Source organism: Ambystoma mexicanum, chromosome 8 (assembly GCF_040938575.1).
Source record: "Ambystoma mexicanum isolate Mex_15411 chromosome 8, UKY_AmexF1_1, whole genome shotgun sequence".
Taxonomy (NCBI): Eukaryota; Metazoa; Chordata; class Amphibia; order Caudata; family Ambystomatidae; genus Ambystoma; species Ambystoma mexicanum.
Genome location: NC_090929.1, coordinates 828,070,061 through 828,096,034, shown reverse-complemented (window position 1 = coordinate 828,096,034; position 25,974 = coordinate 828,070,061). Strand labels below are relative to the sequence as shown.

General features: G+C 44.4%; 1 protein-coding gene across 4 annotated transcripts in view; it reads left to right on the top strand.

Moving 5' to 3' along the window:
- Positions 1–25,974, top strand: part of LOC138472491 (cGMP-dependent protein kinase 2-like) — a 2,724,950-nt gene that overhangs the window by 1,431,824 nt on the left and 1,267,152 nt on the right. For all 4 annotated transcript variants that reach the window (XM_069610703.1, XM_069610701.1, XM_069610702.1 and 1 more), the window contains exon 7: positions 4,290–4,367. In XM_069610703.1, the coding sequence (XP_069466804.1) occupies positions 4,290–4,367 (78 nt within the window). The remainder of the gene's footprint in view (positions 1–4,289; positions 4,368–25,974) is intronic.

Below are 25,974 nucleotides of genomic sequence, written 5' to 3'. Positions count from 1 at the left end.
CACAGAGTCTGATAAAACTGACAATGTAGCAGGTGCACAAACTCCACTGGCTGTGAAGTGCCAGTTTTCAGAAATAAAGCAAACATTGAAAATGAACCAGCAGTGATGCAAGATTCAGAATGTGCCATCAAGGGATTTTAAAGTAAATGCTCATTGTTTAATCAAAGCAAACGCAGGTTGAAAGGATGGGAGAATGTTTCACTGATCTGAGCTGCAGGAAGAGACGATGAGCAGGAATGCAGCTTAAAGCTTGCCAGTAACCAGGGGCAAATTGAACTAGAAAGTGGGTGAGGAAGTAAGAAGGTATTGGAAAGTGCTTGAAGGTTCTGACACGTGATGAAGGTGGAAGTGATTTCATGAAAGGGGCGGGACATTATGAGGGGTGACATCACAGGATAGGAGGGAAAACTCTAATAATCCATAGCAGCCATCTGATTGAGAGGCAGTGTTCTGGGAAAGGTTTAAAAGGCAGAAAGTTGTTCAGCTAGTTCTCTCTGGGTCCTGGTCTTGTCGGTGTAGCTGCCGAAGGGAGTCTTCAAGGCCGTGTCCAGACAAGGTCTATGCTGCCAGAGATGAGCTGATTATAAAGGGCAGCCAAAGGGCCTGAAACGTGAGCCAAAAAAGCAAAGACCCCAGCCTAGTGTAAGTATAAACAGGACAATAGTCCATTATTATCATTCAATTAATCAGTTAGGACCCCTTTCTGCAGGGTATTGTCATTTTGCCCACTGTCAAACTGACACAAAAGGCACATCTTCCTCTGTCGCTGAGGTACCAAGTGACTGATTAAGTAGCTTTATTCTAAATTTTGTAACTGGGAGTACTGTTTCTTTCACGCAGAAGGGGCTACTATCTTCATAATCCATAATATCACAAACTCTTAATCTTGCCACAAACCCAACATTAGCCAAGATAAGGGAGATGTATCAACATACATCTATATCTAAAATGCATTTTCTTTAATAGCCAAAGTACCAGATATGGTGTCTAAGTTCTGTGCTGAACCAATGCAAGGTGTTTTTCTGTTTCTCTCATGTGTTCTATGCACATGTTTATCACAAATGTTTCTATGCTCATCACTATACCAAAATAGATATTTTGATTGTTTACATGTTGTTTCTGATGAATGAATATAAATGTCCCTAACAGCATAATTGTGAAAATGTGTGGTGGCTATTATTGTGTTTCGGTTTTTATTGTGCAGGCGATGTTGCAAGAACACGGTGTGTGCCTGGCACAGTACAAAACCTGCCGGTGTTAGCCAAAGATCCCTTAGTATAACAAAATTGTGGCGAAAAAAGAATTTTCAGGATGTATCTAACATGTTGCAACACAAACCTAAAGCATCCCTTCTTTTTAAATATTCCTTCTTTCTGTCTCTCCCTATAAATATATTAAATCCACTAAAAGACCTAGTTATAAAAGGAAGTTAAATGTTCCTGATATCAAACAGAAAATAACACCAGTCCATACCATCCTTCTCCCTCTTTGAAATATTCCCAGTGACTGCTGAAGAGGTTGACTAAACTCGTTACATGTGATGCTGGAAGTGCCTTATGGAGGGACACGGCCTCCTGTCCGTGTCCTACCACTTCTCTGTGTGTATTCTCTGTGTTTTCTGCCACTGAGATCCCCCTGGACTTCTGGCAGTGCAGCTCTTGATTCTTATCTTTTGGAGAACATCACCCATGGAATACCCTTATGGGGCCCATGGGTGGGTGTATAGCCTTGTACCCCTTATGTGTGTTTTTGGACACCTGTTTGTTGCCCACAGAGCAGGGTATGGGCTGGTGGCAGCTACATGGTGACTTGGCAGTGGCTCTGGGTGCACCCACTTTTGGGACACACAGGCCCTGCCCTAGAAATCAATGGATTCCTTTTAGGAGGCAGATGGCCCCTGTGGACTCTTGGTTTATATTGCCTTCTACCTTGTTTCCCAAAGTCCTGGGAAGCCATTGCTCTGACCCTTCCTCCTTAAGGGCTGTTGGGTGGAAATATCATATCTGTCTCTGTTGTTCTCTTTCTCCCCGACTGGCTGCTGGGTGGAAATACCATATATGGCTCTGGGGCTGCCTCCTGTCAGACTGACTGGAGCCTTCCCAGGTGTTGTCTGTTGTGGGTACACCCTAGGGGTGGGACCTATGTGAATGGAGTCTGAGGTGAACTCACAGTCTCTGTTGTGGGTGTCTGGTTTCTGTGTGTGTGACACAATGAATGACAATATTCAAACAGGGATCATGTCAGCGGAATGTAGCAATACTCAATCAAAGAGACATAGCCGACAAAAAATGAAAAGAAATGACCCCCAGGTCCACACCACAGATCAACCTTACAAAGAATCCAAATTCATTATAAAAAGCATTGCTTATTTAATTTTCATCAATATTAATTGCATATTAAATCATCATGAGCTCATATTTAATATAAACTTGATATGTCAAGAAATAAAGTGCATAATCATAAAGTGCTAAATTAAAGAAAAAACAAGAAAAAGGGCCATCTAATTGGTCCGTGTCACTAGTCCACAGGTGCAATGTCGGGGGCCCCGAATGAGTGAAGGGGATCACTCAAGGGGGAACCGGCAGACACCCGTGGAAATTTTAGTGAAAGGACAATATAAAAAAAAATCAACTACTAAAGTGTCGAGGCAGTAAAATACATGCAATAAGCCTGGCACTATTTAGAAAATAGTAGTTTGGATGGGAGGGCGCATCTAACTTTATTGTAGTTGATGCCCATCTTCTTCAGGACAAAGCATTCCCTTAAGCGTCATGGTCCCTTGACATTTCATCTGTGCCTTTGTTGCAAAAATTTAAAAACTAACAATATGGACTTGCATATTAAAAGCAGTAGTCACAGCTAGAACAAAAGCAAACAAGAAGAAAAAGAGAAACAGAACAAACAATCAATAACAAGTTAAAAAATGGTGATCTGTGCGGGTAAAGTGGGGGAGTTTCTATCATACTGTAAATTCAGATAAGTCATGAGGCATAAACGGGGGAGAAATGTAAATTACCGTTATCTCAACCCGAAAGGTTGGTCCCAGAGGCCGGTAAGTGAATCCAGGAATGTATATATGGGCCGTGCCACAAAAAGATTGCAATAACTTCAATCTACAAAAACAGCAAAAATATACACTTAAATTATACGACCATGAATAACACAGTCAAAACATCTCCAAAATGTAAAGGCGATCTGCTCATTTTAGGGGTGACTGACCAGTAGTGTAAATATGCACTGATTAGACACTTTAGTGCCGGTAGCACACTCCTGACACTAATGTATGACTGGCTCCCAGCAACCACCTGGTTGGACTTGTCGCTGAATTGTGAGGAAAAGTAGGAAAAAAAATGTCCATCCCTGTATGAGGGATAGAAATGCAAATGTGACAATGGTGTTTCATACCGCTGCTGAAAAAACATGCATGACAAGGTCATCAAAGACCCTCTCATGCAATGCAAATTCCCCTGCACCAGTTCCAAACAGGCGCAGGGGAATGTCTTAGTTTTCTGCAGATTTTAAAGTACTTTCCATTTGTGTATTCGGGATGCGCTTTTAAATGCACAGAAACACCCCTTACTTGTTCAGATGCACAAAGTGGTGTGAAAGACCTCTAAATGTGCACATACATGTGTCCTTTGTGGATTGGGCTTTTCCTTTTTTGGGGCCAAGTCATAAGATCTGCTAGAGCTTCTCATAAAATACGGCAAAACATTTTGGAAATCTGCCCTATGGATTTTCTGGAATTGAGCATCTGTTAATGTTGCATGCTGGGGTACATGCAATTTGTCAGATTTCCCCGAAATATGACATGCAGCCATTTAAATAGTGAGATGCAGTAATCATGCTCAAAATGCTGCATAACATATGATGTGTTTGTTGGTGACATTATCTCTCAATAAAACTTTCAGTGGTGCTTTTTTAATCTGAATTGTTACATCTACGAGAACATGTATGTTAAAACACCAGTGTTTCCTAACCTCCTTGAGGTTTACATAAGGTACCATTAAGTTGGATCATGATAAACATATGTTATCTATCAATAGCACCAAGATACCCCTCTGGGGTTGAACGTGTACTCTACAAATACACCTGTTATGTTATGTTACATACAAACTGCTCTGTCTCCATCTTTTACTTTCTTTAGGAATTGATGAGGCTAAGCATTGTTATGTTCAAAGTTGAACTGTTGTTTTAATGTCCTGAGGCACATGTTACAGACAACCTTATCTATTGTCTTCTAAGCCAATACGAAGATTACATTTGTTCATGTTTTGTTTCTGTTTCAGGATTTCTATGACAAAGGGGATTACATCATAAGAGAAGGCGAAGAAGGAAATACATTTTTCATCATTGCCAAGGGAAAGGTATGAACCTTCTGAGTTGATTACTCTCTGATTGCAACTGAAATTGTAGAAGAAAATAAGTGGTTATTGGAGCAGCTCTTCCATTAAACCCAAGTGTTGTATTTTGTACTTGACTGATCAAATTTAAAGTCACGAGCTTTCCGAGTCGTGCCCTACAATGTGGAGGGGGGCCTAAGAAAGGAATTCAATCACGTTAATGTGCACGTATGGTGTCTCATTTTTTTTTTTTTTTTATGAATTTGAATGACATGTGTTAGTCTAACAATTTCGCAAGTACAAATCAATTTCCCAAGGATCAGTGCTGTGCCTGAATCATTTCCCACTATCAGAATAGCAGCTTTGCTTGGAGGAGCGGGGGATCCATAGAGTTCAAGTTATGGGAGGTAAGTTGAGTAAGACAGATGATTGCTATGTAGATGATTGTTAAGCAATGGAAAGTAATCACATAGAAGACAAGACCATAGCTAGGTATTGATTGTCCAAGACCACAAGGCTGCGGTGCAGTGCAAACCCCCACCTACACCCACCCCACTACAGATTAGATTCCTCTGTATGTTCATAGACTAAGGCAGCTTGAGTGACCTCCAGCGAGCATCTGTTTACAGCATCAAAGAAGGAGCTTACATTATTTTTATCACTGTGGCAGCAAACACTTTTAAATCTCTGTTCATTCCTACTTGGAGTGCTTAGATACTTAGTAGAGGTGCAGAGATCAAAGGATATATTAATTGGTAGTGCAGCTATGCAGGGATCAGCACACCTGGTCCTATTACACAACTAAAAAACAAGGCATAAATCTAGTAAATAAAAACCTGTAGCAGAAATACATATTCACTTAGTAGATTTCGTGCAGCTAAGTAGAAATTGATGAGGCAATGTTTAACTATATAAATGGTATAGTATTTCTGAATTATCACAGGCAGGAAACTATTCAAAACACAAGTCCATCCAAACCTCCTCACTTACTGTTAGTGCTCTCCCTGATCGTACACATGGTGCCTATCAGCATGCTTATTTCAATACAAAGGAATGGGTAATCCTTGGTGTATGTGCGTGTGTGTGTGTATAAACAAGCCTGGAGCTGTGCAACTGAAAGAAGAAAGACCTGGGGAGGCCCCCGGATAATCAGCAGTGTCTGCTTCGATAGGGGTGATTGTGTGTGTCAGCCAATTGGCACCAGCAGCTGCCCAGCGGCAATGGGCAGCTCAGACAGATCCTTAAATCATATCCCTATGGTATAGAAGCACTTGAGCTTTAGAATCATGGATTAAAAGTAGAGGCCAAGAGTAAGACTGGGAGAAACATATAAACTGATCTGACATAAACCGATTCACCAACATATTATGCTTATTTCTCAAATTGGGTTGTTCCTATTATTATCAATATTTCAGGTAACCAATGGACCAATGGTTAGGATGTTTCATGCTAAAATAGTATAAATGAGGCAGGCATGGTTTAATTTCAGGATCAGTCTTGTAAGGCATAGGACGAGGTAGTTGGCTTCTAGACAGGCTGATGGAGTAGGTTTTGGATGAAGGAAAGGAAGAAAATTGATGGTATTGAGACAGAGATAGAAAGTTAACATAGGATTTTGTTGAGAGACCAATAGAAAACGGAAATAGGATTCAGTTGCGTGCACATTAAGGCAATGAACTAGAGTAGGACATTTGCTGTCAATTTGTGTAACACCTGTTTGCAGTGCCATGTGATGCACCGTCATGCACTAAACTTGGATGAACACAGAAGACATTTACTGTAGCTCTCCGTCCACAATCATCATGCATCCCACAATCAGTAATGTCACCACAGAAAATGTTGCTGTTGTTGTGTCATACCTGATGTGACTATCATGGGCTGATGAATTAGAGATAGAGATACCATTAGAGTTTGGGCTATAAATGCTATTTTCTTGAATCCTGATTTCACTAATTTAGAACAACAATAATTGAACAGAGATCCAACTTCATTTTTTTCAATTATTCTTTTGAGAGTTGCAAGCATTTCCATGGATTACTTACTCCATTCCCTGCTATTCACGAGAGAACAGAATGCACTGGTAACATAATTCATTGGTCATGAGGGTAAGGTGACGCCTCAGCATATCCCCCTCCTTGGTATCCAGCATGGCCATGTCGTTCAGCTCCCCAGATTGGAGGTCAGCTGACACTACAGGCATTGCAAGCCAGTATGATAGATCATGTGGTCCTCCAATGCAACACAGAGCCACACTCGCAGGGCTACCGACAACAACAAGCTGCAGTGATGATCGTGGTGGTGCTTGCAGTGGGAACACGTTCCTGTGACTAGATGGTACTCTTGAAATGTAATTCAGGAAAGGGAGAGTGATGTGAAGAGGGCTGAGTGTTGCCTGTGCTAGTGTGAATAGAATAAGCAATGGGCAAGTGCCCACTCACTGCCATCCCCAGCACTGGAGAGTGAGGTTGGAGACAGATCACTGGAAGCTGCCTTATGTTCATTACTAGTTAAGCCATGCTTCCTTTCCATGGAGTTGTTATCAGGGACAACCTCATTCCAAATTCAAGCTCAGTTTCTTGGACCTTCCGAGGAGCTCTTTCAGCTAAGGTCAGAAGAGCAGGCAACTCTTGCCCCAGACACCCGTTCTGTAGCAATGTAAGATTCTGTTCATATATCTATGGTGTTTGAGCCGAGTTTTAAGGACATGGAAGGAGGAGAGTGGCCATATCGATAGAGGATGAGCATTTCAATGTTGTGGTGCTAAAAGCGATAAGGAACAAAAGCAAGAAGAAGGGAACGAGAAGAAGTATAAAATGAGATGAGAAAAGAAAGATAACTATGGGGAAGGCCATAGCGACATTTAAAGATAATACAAAGAAAGTTGTAGAGAAGACAGTCCTAAATAGAGAGCCAACAAAGAGGTTGCAAGGATACAGAGATAGAGTTACGGGAGAAACAGCACAAAGAACACATATAGAAGCAAGATGTACTGAACCAAGAGGTGCAAGTTTATTGCCACTAAAGCCAAAGAGGAGGCTAGAACAATAGAACAGATAGAAGCGACAAGATCTAGAGATAGAAACAATATGTAAGGTGAAGGAAAGAGAGGTGTCGAAAGTGATGCCCAGATTATGAGCAGATGCAGAAATCTGAAGTGTTAGGAAGAAAAGAAATAGACCAGGGGAATCGGCAGGAAAGAAGAATACCTCAGTTTTAGACAGGTTAAGATGCACATTGTGAGATGACAAACAGGCTTGGCTGGAAAGCAGGAAGTTAAACAGGTTAGAATAGATGGAATCAGAAAAGGAAGAGAAAGACAATAGGATATGCGTATCATCAGCATAGAGGTGGTAGGTAACACCAAAATAAGTTATAACAGAGGCCAGAGGAATAGTCTATAGGTAAAGAAGTAGATGACATAAGACAGAGCCTTGGGGCACTTCATGAGAGAGGGGAAAACAGAAAAAGAATTCCCAGTCCAGGTGACAGGATAGGTACAGCTAGAAAAGTAACAGCAGAACCTTTTTAAGCCAGTTTCATGAAAGCCAAGCTGGCTGAGAGAAGAAAGAAGAACAGACTGGTCGACTTTATCGAAGATGGCCAATAGATCAAGGAAAAGTAGAAGGAAAGATGGAACTTGAAGCGAAGAGAGTTTCGAATATCTGCCAAGTGAAATCACTCTGACATCACTGCTGGTCCAAGTAGATGGCAGCTTGACTGTTGTGCAGTTCATTGCCCAAGCATCTCAATAGGTGTGTCATGGGTCCTCCTCCCTATTATAAAGTGGTGTGCTTAACACATGGCATGGTGTTACTGGCTGGAATAATTCACTTTCCTGGAAAGCAAAACTACAGTGACGCCAGCCTTTGAAAACCGTCCCATTCGCTCATTAACTATAAAAGCCATGTAATTTCTAATCAATAAAGTCTCACACTAGTCCAGGAGAGACAATATCTGTATGAGACACCTTCCACATATGACACAAGCTCTGTGATGTAAATAGGGAAAATGAAAAAGATAAAAAAGCGAATATGCATGTCCCTTCTCACACGGAACATGTATGATTCAAATCACCCTTATTGATACCACAATACCATACCATTGACAAGGCATGTCTTTGAACATATAAACAACATTTCCAAAAGTAGAAGAAGTATTTTGCCCTTTACTTAGATGAAATGTCACCCTTTCAATGATAAGGGTGGTATGCCTGCATGGAACTACATGTGGTCTGAGTGCCTGGATGAATCGTAAGGGAAATTCAGAATATTCAAGAGATGAGAGTCTTAGTATTGTTTTAGTTAAGTGATTTGAGATCGAGGGTGACTTTTTTGCTCACTTGCTTGGATACCAGGATCCCCTGTTTTCCACAGTCATAGTGAAGAGCCAGGTCTTGAGGGATTTCAAAAGCATGAGGTGACACTGATTCTTTTAGGCATTGAGTGCCATAGTTGTGTGGTCACATCTGTGAATGAAGCACCTCTCCTTTTATGTTCATACATAAAGTTTCTACTTTGGTTGACTTCTAGACCCCTGCTGTGCAATGCCAGTGGGTGCTGCTGGGTGCCTTGCAGTGAATCCTACAGCTGCCTGGAAGCCTGCACAGGGCTTCAACCCTCTTGTTACCCTCTTGTCTTGTCTTCACATCTAAGAAGGTTTTGGGAAAAGCCCACATGTACACAGCTAACATAACATTCTATCTGGGAAGGTGAGGCATGATGCACCCCGCTGATCTCAGGTGGAAGGAGCCTTTCCCGGCTGGTGACTTAGTTTGTGGCTGTGGCTGAACTCTGAGCAGGAGGGGCAATAGGCCTGACCTTGGTTGCACTCTACAAGCGGCACTGCAGCAGTTCATTTGACTTGGTGGTAAATAGATGGTGTCTGTTCTTTTGACAAAGAAGGGTGTCATTTATGAAAGTGCTGTTTGTGTCCAAGCAGCTTCTCTTAGCTTCTCAATGAGAATGTTGTGTATTATGTAAAATGTGGCAGCTTTGTTGTGTAAGATGTGGGTGGAAGAGCATCTACTGCTGTGCTGGTCTTTAGGCCACCCCAGGTAGAATGTAGAGCCAATTCTATGTCTAGAGGAACCTGAGAGGGCACTCAACCTAGATATTGGGTGGACGGTGGCCATATTCCCTGGGCATATCATTCTGCACTTTGGGCAACATTTGGAAAAATCGATTTAGAAGTTTAAAGGCCCCAATCGTTATTTTAAGAAAGAATTAAATAGTCTCTCAAAAACGCTTTTAGGAACTTGCTGAAGATTTTAGCAGGCCTGGATTGCTGTGTACTGCTGGTTGCTTGAACTCATACATTATTTGTACATTTTAATCGGGTGAAGTGTCTGAAGGTGTTAGGCTTGGGTGGATTCACAAACATGATGTTGCTGCCTGCAACATGATCATGGTACAGCTTTACTTGCTACTCAACTATTGGTGAATGAGTTTGATGTTATTGTCAAAGCGAGTGGTAATGGAGTCCCTGTGTGATTGTGTGGGTGTACAACCTTTGCTGTAGGTCTTTGGATGTTTGCCTCCCTTGAGGGAGTTGAACATCACCTTTTTCTGGCAGCACATGTGTTCTATGCACTTAAAATATTAGTTTGTCTGTGCTCTTTGTGCTTCAGCAGCGTAGGGTCCCAGTTGTAACAGATATGTCATTCTATCATGACTCCTGTAGTTTTATCTCCATGTTTCTCCAACTTCCAGTTTGCTTTCTTAAGTTTGTTCAATGCACAGGTGTACCATCTGGAAATGTGTTTCTTGTCTGAGGGTTTTAAGACTATGTGGGCCTCAGCTTGTACAGTGTGCTCACTTGTCAGTTTGTTACAATGCACCATTCTCCCTCTGGGCCTGTCGTGTACACATTAGCAGGATTTAGCCTAGTTGACAAAATGGGTTGTGATGTAGGCCCTTTGTGTTGGTGTGCGTATAGGGCTGTTGCTGCATGTCTTTGGACCTCTTCCAAGCATCAACTTAATTTGTTATGGTTTATTTGCTCTTAGTGCCTCTACAGTGTAGGTTTCCAGTTGTAACTATGTTATTTTGTCATTGCTGTTGTACTTTACTCTCCAAGTAATCTTCAATTTCCAGTTTGATTTCCTTTGTGCAATCCAGGGGTGTACCATGTGGTGTGTTTTCTTGTCTGAAGGTTTGATGACTTCTTGGGAATTAGCTTGTCCAGGATATCCTGGAGCCAGTTGTTTATCTCACTCTGGTTCTACGGTGTCCAAATGAGTTGAGTTTGGCTTGTTGACAAATTTATGGATCACAGCAAATATAAACGATATAGGTAGGCACTGTGTGCTTATTCCTGGTTTTAAATTATGCAATAGGTCGGGTATATCATTATACCATTATACCATTACGCGCTTATTCCCAGAGTGCTTCTATCATTTCTTATTTATAATTGGTATTTCACACAGTCAATGTATCCTGTTATATTCATATGGTGTACCATAAGTCTGGGGTTGAGTTTTGTGCCAACTAAAAACGTTTCCATGCGCCAGGCTATTATTGCAATTCAAACAAATGTCGCAGTTGGTGTGGGGCAGAAAAGGGGATTTTGACCCCAACCCCTTGGGAAAGCAGTTAAAGATATTGGTCCACACTTCAGGAACTGCGCCACACTGAATACTGGTGAGAAAGTTGGTATTTATTGTATTGCCCTTATGGATAACACGTGTTTCGACACACCAGTGTCTTTTTCAAATCAGGGCTATTAGCAAAGCTACAATAAAATATATATATTGTTCATGTGATAAAAGTCACAGAGTAAGCATATATTTGAGGTCAACATATAAAATAAAACAAATATAGGAAAAGGTTATAATAAAAGAAAATGATCATGGTGCAGTGTAATCACAGAGAAATAATGAGGGGGAGAGGGGAGGAGGTTGACGGTAAATACAAGAAAAATCACAGTATAGAAAAAGAATTTCAAAGTTGACCTGTGAAAAAGTTGTGATGAAGCATATTTTGTTTTGTTCTCCTGTTCCTTTTCGATTTTTGGGTGTTAGGGTTGTATCCCTGGTCATAGTCTCAACTTTTGCATGTGCCAAATCTATATACTTTTTGTTGTAGCCTCTCTGGAGAAATCTGTGTTTAAGAAGGTCACATTCCTGAGTAAAGTCACAATTTCTCCGGGCTCTTACAAATTTACCTTTGGTATATTCCTTATTACTGATTTTTGGTGACAACTCGATGCGAATAGGGTTGAGTTTGCCTCAGTTGGTTTGTGAAAAGTTTTTGTCAATAATTGGCCATCCATCACATATATAGTGAGATCTAAGTAATCTAGACTAGTATGTTTTGTCTAAAAACCGGCGTTTATGTCACAAGCACAATCATAGCGCTTATACTTTGATATTATGTGCACCAGCACAATCCATAGTGCTGTACACCACACAGCTTTATCGGAAGCATTCACCTCGCCGTGTCCATTCTTTAAATCAGTGTTTAGGCTACGAGCGCAACTATAGCGCTGTTGCAACCGTTGCTTTTTCTTTAGATGACACACCACTACTCATTTACACATAATATATGACACTAAAAGGAAATTTACATGCTTTGCAACTGCTGGTTAACTCGGGATTTTTGGCACCATTTTCAATAGGGGGATTTATCCCGTGACTGTTTGTTTCAATACATTGGAAAATCTAGATTTGGAATATAGGTAAGGCCCCAAAGGGCGAAACTCTTTATAACTTATCTTCAAAGGACAAATGATAATTTGGTGTACTGGTGATAGTGACATTTCACCAACCCCACCCATTCGCCCTGCACAGGACAGGGTGCAAACTTGTGCTATAAGGATAGGGGATTTCGGGAGATTGCTGATTCTGCGATTGTTGGCTACAGCGCCACAAGAGTTGGTGGGCTGACATTTTGGCCTGAGGTCGGCATACCACTCTGGGTGTATTGGTGATAGTGAAACATGACCAACCCCACCCATTCGCCATGCACATGCTGTTAATATAGGAGATTTCGGGAGAATGACGATTTTGTGATTTTTTTTAAAATAGGAAGTTATGACACAATAAAACATACACAAGGCTATAGCAGACGTGCATATGAGCTACAGATTAGGGCAACACTGCGTGGTACCACTAGTATGTATGTATTTCTTTATGTGATTTCATGTGCATGCATTAATCCATGGTTCCATCTTAACACAACTTCACATATGCATCATCATCTAATGTTTAATATACAGTATAATTCCAATACATATTGTGTTTCCTTGATAGGTCATTCCATCATTGTTCACATTGTGTAGGTGTCCATATGAGTCTATTATCATATAATAGTCCTCATATTAGAATAGAAGATAGAAGGATGTGTTCATCCTTTAGGTTGGACCTCTAAATGGTAGCTTTCACAATCATCTGGTGTGTTCTGTTCCTATATTATATGCTTGTGTTCATATTGGCTTCATGATTTTAGTTCTTATTGGGCATGTTCGATTGTACAATGTACAATTTTCCTAATTCATTGCTAGCTGGTAGCTGGATGGTTATCCTGATTTCCGATTGTTTCAAGATGGTGGTGTTCCGTGAAAGCGAACACAACAGTGGCTGTATACAGGTATTCATGATTTTATCTGGGCAGACATTGCTACCCCTTATATAATGTGGAAGTGCTTTGGCGTATGATGTTATACCTGGCATACTATGACTGCACCTGTGGATGTGATGGCTGTTGTAACAATATGTTTGGAGACCACGCTCGATATAAGGAGACCCCCCAATTAAGAGAGCCAACAACACGCCAGTGATTTTGGATTCAGCAAGACCTATCTATGACTCATATAGAGCCACAGAGATTCCTCCTGTTTTGCCAACAATGAGCCAAGAAACAGCCTGGGGTTTAGAGAGAATGTATATTTATATAAATAATATGTTCAATTAATTTCCTTTAATGGTTTGACATTCCACCTTCCCTATGGTACAAAACAAAGCTTGAACATAAAAGCACTTCTTCCTTTTGTACAATATCACTTGATATGTTTATGTTTATGTTTATAAATTTGTAATGCACAACCAGGTACCCAAGGGCTTAAGGGTTCAGATTTTGATAAACACAGAGTACAGTTATGGTTTGAAAGCAAGTTACACATTACACATGCAGACCTTTATACGAGTCAGTTCCCTGCACACTTGAAAATGCTAGCAGTTTGCAATCACACAGACTTTTTTGGATACCTTTTGATGGATAGAAGCTTTCTTTCTTCACACAGAAGCAACATACAAATCATTCTGCTATCAGGGTCCCTCACTCTCAGGAAAGAGTGTCAATTTTTCAATGTAGAATGCCACTGGTTTTCACTTTTGCAAAGCACTTCTACCCCAGCACCCAAAACCCAGGCATCAATTACATGCAGCAACACCCTGTTTAAAGGTGAGGTCTAGAAAGTGGGGACAGTTTACAAATTTAATTTTGAGACATTTGTTGTCATATGGATGCATCTACTTACATAGGAAACCTCAGGTTTTTGGCACTCAGGAAAGATCAGCAAGGCTCCTCCGCGGGGACAGCACAGGTCTGGTCAAATGTTTCTGTCAGAGAAAGTCACCAGCATCCATTTCTCATGAAACTCTCCTTAATAGCAGGGACCAGGCAGCTTTTGGCTTTCCCGGTTTCTGCCTCCCATCCATAGTTAAGACTCCATCCATTTTTAGGTCTCTCCACCCAAGTAAGGTCAGGCCACTGTCGCAGGATTATGGGCAATTCTCCTTCAAGATGTATAGCAGCTCTAGCTGCAAGATGATTTTTAGGCAGATTTATTTCTGTCTGTGTCCAAAGAGCAAGGGCTTTTTTATGTCTAAGTCCCCACACCAAATATTAAGATCAGGAGGTGTCAACCTATTAGCTTTGACATTTCATTGGACCTCTGCAGTTATCTCCTGGCCACAAGGTTCTATTCCTCTCTGCTGATAGGCCCTTGGAGCCCTATGATTGAAGTGAGGTGAAGAGGTACACCTTCTGTCATTTGCAGTTTATTTTTTACATGACGGCTTTTTCGCTCAAAAGTCCCTACATGTCAAAATGTAGTAATTTACCAATAAATGCCATAATATATAGATATTAATGTTTCCCTAACCATGACGGCTAGATGGTGTTTACTATTTTTTTGGCACATTATTGCACATGCAGGCTGTGGTGTTCCCCCTTTACGCAAAAATTATCATAGATAGGAATGTGAAACTTTGTAATGAGATATCTAATTTAATAAGCCATTAGCTCTCCAAATTTCAAATTCAAGACCTGTCCGGGAATGCTAGGAACACCTTTTTACATTGTAACTACAATTTCCCAAAATGCTTTGGAATGAAAGTCGCCTGGAAATTAGCTTTAAAAAGACATCTATCACAACCCTATAAGTATCACGATTCAAAAGCTACTGAAAAAAATGGCATTTGTAAAGTAAGTAAATAGTCACCTAATCAATATACAAAATATACATTTTAATTTCTTCCATGTCCTTGAAACCACATGGTTCAGAGCCTGCTTCAGTCTCTGGGCTCAATGTAGATTTAGCCTGGGGTAAAAACATTAACTCTTTGTTCTTTGAGTGCTAAGGGGGCTTCACAGATTCACATCCTTCTGCATATGGCTCACCTCTGCCCTCTGACATCATGAGGACATGCTGGCATTTGCCATTTGTCCTTACAATCTTGAGTTGACCATAGTTCCGATCTAAATTGAATTATTTTAAGCTCTGCACCCAACTAAGTATGGCTCTGTGTTGATCTTGATGCCTAGCAATCTCCCATAAACGTCTTCTGCTAAAGCCTCAAAGAGATATGACTTCCAGATAAGGGGCCAAGCAGACCTGCAATAGGGTAATGTTACATTTACAAACAAAATAGCCTTTTCAATAATTGTTTTAGTTTTTCCTGTTCAGCCTTGATTCCTTTCAGTAACTTGCATCTTTCTGTATTGTTCAATGCATTTCTTAGATATGTTAATTTTAGCAGGAGACCATTTGTCTCCACGCCTTTTATTTACAGCTGTGGAATGCACACACTTCTGAGCATTGCAGTTTCAGTATTTGAAAAACGCTGCTTTTCATCTAAACATCGATTTCTTTATTTTTTTCTTTGGCCTTATGCCTTACATGCAAGGCCATTTTGCATTAGCTCTTTTTCCTTGCTTTGCACTTCCAGTATTTTTCTTAATGTGGCACATCTGAAAGTGAAGGGCTGCTGTCCATTATGGTCTTTCACAATTGGCAGTGTTGTTATAATGTTCCAAGTGTATCTGACAGAAAAACACACCTTCTGCATTCACTATGCCGCTTTGCTGTTTGGGCTGGCATGTATATTACAGTGTGATTTTCTTATTAGACCAATGTATTTCATAATAACTTTCAGTTACATCTTCTGGGGTGTCATTAAACCCAACAATGTATTCATGCACTAAAGATACTAGACTGTAAGTATCATATGACAATATATTACTGTACTTGCTGTACCTGAGCAAAGGAGGCTCCACCTGGCTGGATTTGAATGTATAAATAGTTGCAGTTGTGTGTGTACTTAATTGTACTGATTCCTGGGCTTGCAGTATTTGCCATCAACATTACGAATGTCAGCCATTAACAATATATTGCTTTCTTCTAAAGCAACCAGCCCAACAGCCACCTTGCTACTAAAATATATGTATTAGGAACAGAGAATCAATTTCAAGAGAACACACAGAACAATACAGAACTCAAAGATGATCAGTCTCACATTTTGAAAATTGCTAGAAATAGCACCAACAAAACAAACTAACCAGACCTCCGATTATATTAAATTAAAATGTAAACAGTTGCCAGCTTGAGAATAATGCTACACGCTTTGACTTCATATAGGGAAAGTATTAGACACAGTGTCAACACAGCATACAGACATCGAGGGGAAGAAGGCGTAGCGGCAAGATGGGAATTTTAATTAGTAACTAGATTGTGAAGCAGCAAGTATTTTAGCAGAACTCTGAGGGCTATCTGCCTGACGAATGGCTATGCAGAACATCAACAGCAGAGGATAAAGACTTCATTCAATGTGGTTAACAGACTTCAATGAAATCAAGTTTATTTCGGATCATTCACATCCATACAACCAACCAAAATGAAACATTGCATAAAATCACAAATAAAAATATTTTTTGTACATAATACTAAAATACAAAACAGATTAGATCACAGCATCATCATACATCAGAGCCCTTTGTTACTTCCGTAGTTGTCCTAAGCATGATTTGCCTTTGCTATGCTTTCTGCAAAAAACATGCAAGACAGAATAGGACTACAGGCTTATTTTTTATGAAACTGTTTTATTTATTTATTTGTGTATATGGTTAAATACAATCCTTACACAACACAACACATATATTTAAATTCCTGTTAAAAATACAATCAGCTGTTAAAAAAAACATTAAATCTAAAAAACCCATCCTACTCACATAGAACCATCTGTTACATAACAAAATATAAAATTCCACACAGTCACAATAGCTCATTTGTCTAAATTAATCTTCTTTAAAAATCACATAAGAACAAAAATCATTTTCAATTAACTCCTACTCAAAATACATCAATACATCAATACAATCAGCAGAAGGATCATGAAACAATTGGTTAAAGCACAACAAAAAAACGCTCAGACCGCAATGCCTCACAGTCTGTAATTAAATGTTGCAACATTTCAGCTACCAATTTATCTCTGATACATTGCTGGAGTTTAGTATTCAACAGGTTAAAATGTAACCTTGTCATTAATAGGACCACAGGCAAAACACAGCCTTATCAAAGGAGAGCAAAAACAAAATGGTGGCTTGGCAAGACCTAATCCCACTCTCTCGTAGAAATGTTAATAACAATTGTGCTCAAACGTCATTGAATAATGAGCAAACCAGAATAAGACGGGACAGTGTCCCAAGCCCGCCGTACACACATTGACAGTTTGCGTCCCCCCTCGATTTGGAATTCCATAACTGAGCCACTGCTCCCACAGACTGGCAGTTCAACCTGGCTTTAGTCACAAATGCTCTGTGCAAAGGCATGGTTACCAGATGCAGATGTAAGGCCAGATTAATATTAGGGGCTAACGGTAAATACGCCCTGACCTGAGTTTTTGATAACATTTAGGGCCCGATTCATGGAGCGTTTTCCTATGGGATTGCGCCATTATAAAATGATTCCATGAATCAGCCCCTTAGTCTTCCCTTAAAGATGATAAAATGGCCAGAGCCATATCTTTAACCAAAGTCTTTGGGAGACCGCTCAGTTGTCCCGGCTCGCTCTAGTAAGTTTCCAGTTAGAGCTTACCTAACAAAGATGTTATATCTGCTAAACAAGCTTGCTAAAACCGTTTCGAGTAATTATGTTCATAATTAGATTCTTAGTTAAGGGACTGTGATACCTGCCCATAATGAAGCCCAAAACGCAATAGGCCTTACAAAAACAGTATGTGTGAGGTTGGTCATGCCATTTTCCAAATGCAGGAAATATACAGACTTCACCAGATAAGCTTTCTATCTGAACCTAAATCAGTTTACTCAACAGTATATTTAACTGGGATAGGGAGGTTACATCACTGAATTTTCCATCGATGGAGAATTCATTGCATTTTTTACATCAGGTTTTGCTGCAACTGTATGTGGAAGGGTGGGTTAGGGGAATAAAAAGGTAGAGGGGTGTGTGGTGGGGCTCCCCCGCATACATTTGCGGCAAAATGTCCTAAAAGAAAAAAATATTAAATACATTCTCCTACGAGGAAACAAACTTAATGGAATCACATATAACCTTTTTAACTTAATACAAACTTGAGGTCAGCCAAACCAATTTCCACCATTTTGAGTAGGGCAACAGATTTAGGGCACAATTAATGGAATTATTAGCGCAGTGCACCCTGATTAACAGAGCGGTGCAAAGTGTGCTTTTTCAGTGCAAAGTGACTTTGCGCCACATTTGCACCAGTCCAAGGTCACTTTGCACTGCAAAATACACTTTGCAACCCACTGTGAATCAGGGTGTTTGTTGACAGAGCAATGTTACTTTGCACCAATGCAAAGTCACTTTGCACCGCGCTATTAGTTCCATGAATCAGGCCCTCAGACATTTCCATGAAGAAGTGCTATAAATTCCATGAATCAGGCCCTTACACATTTCCATTAAGAATAGCCCTGTACCTTATTCCCACTAAGGTGCCAAAAGGTCACCCTTGTTTCAGACCCGTACTTATCGGTATAGATGCCTTACCAGTGCTTAACTTCGTGATAGAGAAAAAAATAAAATATTTGAATGGTGCTGACAAATACCGATGTAAGGATGCAGCAAACATATGAAAGACATACATTTGGATATGATACTTCATCTGATGCATGCTGACACCTGAGCATATGAGGCTGTTCATAGTGCACAATGGCAGAACCAAGACATGTGCCATATGCGAAGTTTATATAGACATTTACAGGCTAATTCATAGAATTTCGCAGAAAAGTGTCGCAAGTGGCTGGCGCAGAGTGTCCGCGTGCGATTGACTGCGCCAGGCACGTGCGCTAAAACCGATTTCCGCGCACAGCGTATTCATGGATTTCATGCTCCCAAACCAGCCGTGGCGCAGAGTATCGCAGCGACCCTGCAGCAGCGCCAGTAACGCCCCCAAGAACGCCCTCGCGCAAGGAAAAGCCATCAAAATCGCTAAATCATCGCAAAGGGCTGCGCTAACCCTGGACCAGTTTACAGGGCTGCCAAACAAGGAACACAAAGCGGGTAACGTGCATATCAGGGGTACGCGTGAAGTTATACACGCGATTAGCCAGGGTACGTGTATTACAGGGGTACGCGGGAAGTTTAACACGCGATTGGCCAGGGTACGTGTATTACAGGGGTACGCGTGAAGTTATACACGCGATTAGCCAGGGTACGTGTATTACAGGGGTACGCGGGAAGTTTAACACGCGATTGGCCAGGGTACGTGTATTACAGGGGTACGCGGGAAGTTTAACACGCGATTAGCCAGGGTACGTGTATTACAGGGGTACGCGGGAAGTTTAACACGCGATTGGCCAGGGTACGTGTATTACAGGGGTACGCGGGAAGTTTAACACGCGATTGGCCAGGGTACGTGTATTACAGGGGTATGCGGGAAGTTTAACACGCGATTGGCCAGGGTACGTGTATTACAGGGGTACGCGGGAAGTTTAACACGCGATTGGCCAGGGTACGTGTATTACAGGGGTAAGCGGGAAGTTTAACACGCGATTGGCCAGGGTAAGTGTATTACAGGGGTACGCGGAAGTTTAACACGCGATTGGCCAGGGTACGTGTATTACAGGGGTACGCGGGAAGTTTAACACGCGATTGGCCAGGGTACGTGTATTACAGGGGTACGCGGGAAGTTTAACACGCGATTGGCCAGGGTACGTGTATTACAGGGGTACGCGGGAAGTTTAACACGCGATTGGCCAGGGTACGTGTATTACAGGGGTGCGTGGGAATCATCACATGCGATTAGGCTGGGTGGGTCCTCACAGGTGTTCCCTGTACACCCTCCACGGCCCCTGCAGGCAGCCTACAAAACAGGGGACTACCCTGCACACCTGCTCATGTCCCCCTGCACCCCCACCCCCCAGCAGTGCAGGGGCAGACTCCACCAGGCCCCCACTCATGTCTCCCACCACCCCCACCCTCCCGCCACCAGGGGCAGCCTCCACCAGGCCCCCACTCATGTCCCCCTGCACCCCCACCCCACAGCAGTGCATGGGCACCCTCCACCAGGCCCCCACCCATGTCTCCCACCACCCCACCCCCCCGCCACCAGGGGCACTCTCCACCAAGCCCCCAACCATGTCTCCCACCACCCCCACCAGTGCAGGGGCACCCTCCACCAGGCCCCCACCCATGTCTCCCAACACCCCCACCCACCAGCACTGTGGGGCACGTGGCCAGCAGGCAGTCAGGCAGCAGCAGATGGCAGGTGGGAGCGTGCTCAGGGCTCTGGGGGGCAGTAATTTGGCCTCCTGGCCAGGAGCGTGGTCTCTCGTGTGTGAACGCGTGGACAGCCTGATAGGGAGTGAAATCCCACACGTCAGCAAAGGCCCTTAGCGCGTAAACCCGTCAACAGCATATGCGCGCCTATAGTCACCTGCACGTGCAGGAAATTGTTGCGTGACACGTCCCAGTGTCAAAGCGTGTGATTGGTGAAAATGGATCTACACGCAGAAGTGACAAAGCGTGTGATTGGTGAAAATGGATCTACACGCAGAAGTGACAAAGCGTGTGAATGGTGAAAATGGATCTACACGCAGAAGTGACAAAGCGTGTGATTGGTGAAAATGGATCTACACGCAGGAGTGACAAAGCGTGTGATTGGTGAACGTACACGCCGCGTAAGTGACGCTGTACGTGTGGGCCTGTATATAAGGTACATGTAGAACACCATTTCCTTGTACGTGCTTTTCGTGGAGAGCGAGTGGGTGAATTCTGTACTTCTTGTCGTTTCACACGCGATTTACTTCACGGCGTTTCCAGTTCGTATTCCCTGTTACCTCTGACAGCTTTTTCTCTTTTTTCTCTTTTACTGGTTTACCTGGGCCTGTTCCCTCAAACAGTGTCCCCTTCTACTGTTGTCCTGTCTTCTCAGACAGCGTACACATCTTCTTTTGGCGGGGGTTTAGCCAGCCAAACGCGCTCATTCTTCACGCTCTTTTACCTGGCAGACGGTGAGTCACGCACGTATCCAACTTCTGTGCTTGCCCCGTGTGTAGCCTACCCCTTCAGAGGTCATTCTAGGCTGCGTGTGACACGCATACGTTCATTCTTGTGTTACTGGGTGCCACAGCGTAGTGCAGGTTTTTCTTTCTGCACACGTGGTCTAGGAGGGGTTGCGTGCACGTCATCTCCCTTTTTTAGGCCTCCTGTGCGTTGCGTGACCCGTCATCTTTTCCCAGGGGTTACAATCAGCCGTGCTAGAGCACTAGGGTACAATTACCATCTGGTACCCAACCCCTTTGACCCCCAATTGCCCAGGACAATTGTCTACAGCCACTCCCATACGCACATTAATATCAGTGCCATGGCTGGGAGGCGAGGATTCCGTAAGGGTGGCAAAGGTGGAAGAGCCACAAGTGGTGGCCGTGGTGGCCGTGGTGGATCCGGTAGGGGACGTGGTCGTAACTTGCAGGGTGAGCCTGTCCCCCCATGTGTGGAGGACCAGTCAAGGGCACCCATCATCCCCCCCCTACCCCCCCCTCCCCCCCTCCCGTTGAGGCTGAAGTGGCTGACACCATCCATGCTCAGCCCTTGTTGGACCAGCCCATTGTGGCACCAGACCTGGCTGACTCCATGGCTGACTTCCAGGTCAGCAGGGCTACGACACGTGCGCTGGTGCACGTTGATGCCATCATGCCACGTGGATCTGGGGCAGCAAGGTCATCTGCTGCACCAAGGAGGCAGGGCGGAGTGGCTGCAGGGGCAGCTGCGGCTCCATCCACCCCAGCCCTCACACACCCAGCCAGGACAGTGTCGGTCCTAGTCCATGCTGCTGACATTCCCCCTGACACCATCACACTAGAGCCAATGCCTGCACCAACTCCCATGCTGAGTGTGCAATCCCACACTCCTGATACAGAGTCCACCAGGGCTCCTGCCCCTAGTGTCCAGAGCGGCGCAGGACACTCAGGATCACCACCACCTTCCAAGCGGAAGAGGAAGAGTGCTCGTCCGGCACAGGCTGATGCCCCAGACACGGCTACACAGTCCGGCCCGTCCAGGAAGCCCAGCTTCACGGATGACGAACTGAATGCACTTGTCGAGTATGTGTCCGCACATGACAACGAGATGGTCATTGTTGCAGGATCCAAGACCACACCTGCACAACGCCAGGCACACTGGCAGACCGTTGCGGACATCGTAAGTGCCCTTGGAATCGTGAGGCGCACAGCCAATGATTGCTATAAGCGCTGGAATGACCTAAAGCGCAGGGCAAAGAGTAAGCTGGCCTCAAGTCATGCCGCAACTCTAGTGACTGGAGGTGGGTCTCCAGTAGTAGACATGGAACTCACTCCACATGAGTCAGTCGCTGGGACCTACGTCACGGAGGAACAGATCCAAGGCGTGGGAGATCTGGCTGATTACGAGGCATTGTCCGGTGAGTGCACATGCATGTGTGTGTCATCCATGTGCATGGTGTGTGTGTGAGGGCTTCTGTTTGGGTGCCAGGTGAGAGTGTGTGCGCCTCAGTCGTATGGGTCAGCCATGTGCTTCATGCAATACTTCCTGCGCAGCTGCATTTGCCCATAGCAGTATCCCTTCTGCCAACAGTAGACATCTAGCACAACTGCACGCCAGTTGCCCTTGAAGTGTCACCTTGACACAACATATTTGCTTATTTTTCACTGTTCATTCAGTCAGTTTGTTTGCATTCCACCACTTTCACTAGGCATGTCGCTGTCCACTAGTCACATGTCTGACATGGGTATGGTAAAGTGGAGTGACTTTGTTACCTGGATATCATTTGTACACACATGTCCCTGTGCAATTTGACCATTTCAGACTGGCAGCTCCAGGTGAAAAATCTGACCTGTTAGAATCAGAAAAGCTATTACATGCGGGAACTGGACTGAATGAATAGGTGCTGCCCTCCTCTCCATCTTCACTCAATAGCAATGGTACATGCCATCTGTGTGATGGCATGTGTGTTTCACCTGCCAATCACAGGCCAATGTGTGATGCCACTGCCAGGCAGCATGCAGAAAATTTGTTCATCTTCCATCTTGGTGTCATCAGTGTGTGCCATTTGCCTGCACTTCATACGCAGTGAGGGTGCATGCATGGGAGGGTTTTAGTCATGTGGGACATGTGTCAATCAAGTACTGGTTCTCTTGCTTCTCAGCCCTCAATGTGTGCCATGGTGCTAATGCCTGTTTCCATTACTTTGTTTTCATGTCTTTGCAGGGGAAGACGCACCTGATACTGCTGGGGTTGTGGAGATGGTGCAGACCCAGGAGGTGTCCCAGGGCCGACCAACCACCAGTGAGGGACGTGGTGTGGTGGTGAGGGAGAACCCACAAGTGCTGCAGGTCGTGCTCTCAAGGGGTGTCTCTGGCTGCACCTCCCCCGAGCTGTACTCAGGTGTTGATTCGGATGAGACCTACGTGCCGTCGCAGGTGAGTGTTCCAGGGAGGGATTCTGTTCTGTCTCACCCACCTGCACCAGGGTCAGTACCCTCCATGGGGATGTCAGTGTTTGGCAGCTACGCCTTCGGTGGTTACGGATGCAGGGTCACACTCCGCGACATCTGATCCTGTTCCTGGGCCAGCAGATCAGAGGGGGAATGCAGTCCTGCAGCCTCAGGCAGTGCCGGCACAGCAAGGCGCAGTTCGCCTTGCCCCAGACAGGTGTGGTGCCCGCCGACGTGGTGGCCGTACGCCACCCGGCAATACCGCATGGGAGCAATCCATTTACGGTATGGCTACCCAACAGGCTGCATCATCCGAGATGATGGCTCAGGCCATGGATAGGGTGGCCACTTCCATTGTCCCCCCAGAAAGGCTGATGGAGCGACTAGAGCAGGCAACCGACTCCATCTGCCAGTCACACAGGGAGGACATGTTGGGGTCCAACAGGGACAGGCGGGCGGCACTGGCGACTCTGCAGGAGGCCATCTCCATTGAGTCCCAGGGTCACAGGGAAGCCCTGAGGCAGGAGCTCCTACACCTCAGGACGACTCTTGTTGAGCTTGAGGCTTCAACACACCAAAGGACAGAACAGCAGCTGGAGCGTCTCACCCGTACGCTCTCAGCTGAGATGCAGGCAACGAGGGCGGAGGTCCGGGCATCCCGTGAGTTGTTGCATGGGGACCTCCGCACACTCATCCTCCAGAACCAGACCTACCACACCCGCATGCTTGCAGCCATGGAGGAGCAGACTAGGGCCTTGCGTGGGCTGCCTCCCATAGTGCAACCACCTCCGGATGCAGCTGCACAGGGTGATAATAGCGACAGCAGTGATACTCCCACAATAGGGTAGCCGTGTGGGCCATGCGCCCATGGAGGTGTTTTATCTTCCCAGGATCCACGCAGGTGGGTTCTGGTGTGCATCCTGTCCTCGGACCTCCTGGGTGGCCTCCCCAACCCCCCCGGGCCCATCAATGGCCATTTTTGATTGTTTCTTATTTTTATTTTGATTTCTTTTATTCCCAATTTTTTTGGGACGATCTGTTGGCTTCGATCTGTTGGCTTCGATCTGTTGGCTTCGATGTGTTGGCTTCGATGTGTTGGCTTCGATCTGTTGGCTTCGATGTGTTGGCTTCGATCTGTTGGCTTCGATCTGTTGGCTTCCGTGGTTCCTGTGGGCATACGCTGCATTGTGGCTGGGCACATGCAGGCTTGTAATGTATTTGGTTCAGATGCTTGGGTTTGAGTCACACACACCCCTCCTGCTTCCCGTTTCCATGGGCTTGCAAAGGGTGTGCCCAAGTGACAGTGAATTACACAGTGACGTTGGACTCCCATGAGCTGTGTGGCCAGTCTGTAGTCAATACTGTGTATACATTCATAGTGCATATTGCTGTTGTGTTGTACACTGCATGTTGCATTGATGTGTAACTCTTCTTCTGTGTCTACCTCCCAATTTGCAGGTCCCTTCCTCAAGTCCACACAAGGACCTCTAGTCTGGCGATGGGGACCATGTTGGCAGCAGTGCACCTACAACTCTACATGGCGCCAACACTGCACAGTTGGTAGTGGTGGGAGTGCAGGCATTTCCAGGTGGTGAGACTACTAATATGTAACATTTTTGATGTCATGTTAATGGTACTACGTGCTCAAGTATGTTGTTGGTCCGGCATTGCTGTGAGCATTTCAGGTGTTGCAGGTTTCTAATAGTGCCACTGTACATAGTGAGAGTGATGTCATGTTGTGGGGATTACTTTGTTTACCTGCAATTAGCATGACATGGCACGGTGTGTCGTGTGGCAGTGCTGGGGTTGGGTTGGCTGACATGTCCTCTTGTTGCATTTTGCAAGTGGGTATTCATTTTAGCTGCTTCAATGTGTAACTTCACAAAACTGCATTGGTGGTGTCTGTGTGGGTAGGGATGCACACATTGTGACACTTCCAGGTGAACAATCTCAGGCTGACATGGAATTCCCGGTTCATTCTCCAGACATTCAGGATCAGTGTCAGGTTGAGTCATCATTGATTGTCAGATGGAATGTGCCAGGGCAGTGTGCACTCCACAGGGGTGTGATTTCTATGTGAAGTAATTAGCCACTAGCTGTGTACGGGCTGCCTCCCCCGTGCCCTTTCCCCTCCCATGCGCAGCGGCTGTGCATATTGTTGGGGATGTGGGGCCACCACCATGTCCACGGCCAGGCCCCGGCGTGTTGCAACGTTGTGCAGGACACATGCTGCCACTATGATCCTGCACACTACTGGGGGAGCGTATAACAGCTGCCCGCCAGAACGGTCAAGGGAGCGAAAGCGTGACTTTAGCACTCCGAATGTGCGCTCCACTATGCCCCTGGTTGTAATGTGGGCTGTGTTAAATCTTACCTGGGGTGGCGTGGTGGGGTTCCGAATTGGCGTCATCATGTGGGGGCTGAGAAGGTAGGCACTGTCCCCTGTGGAGGTGGGGATTGGTA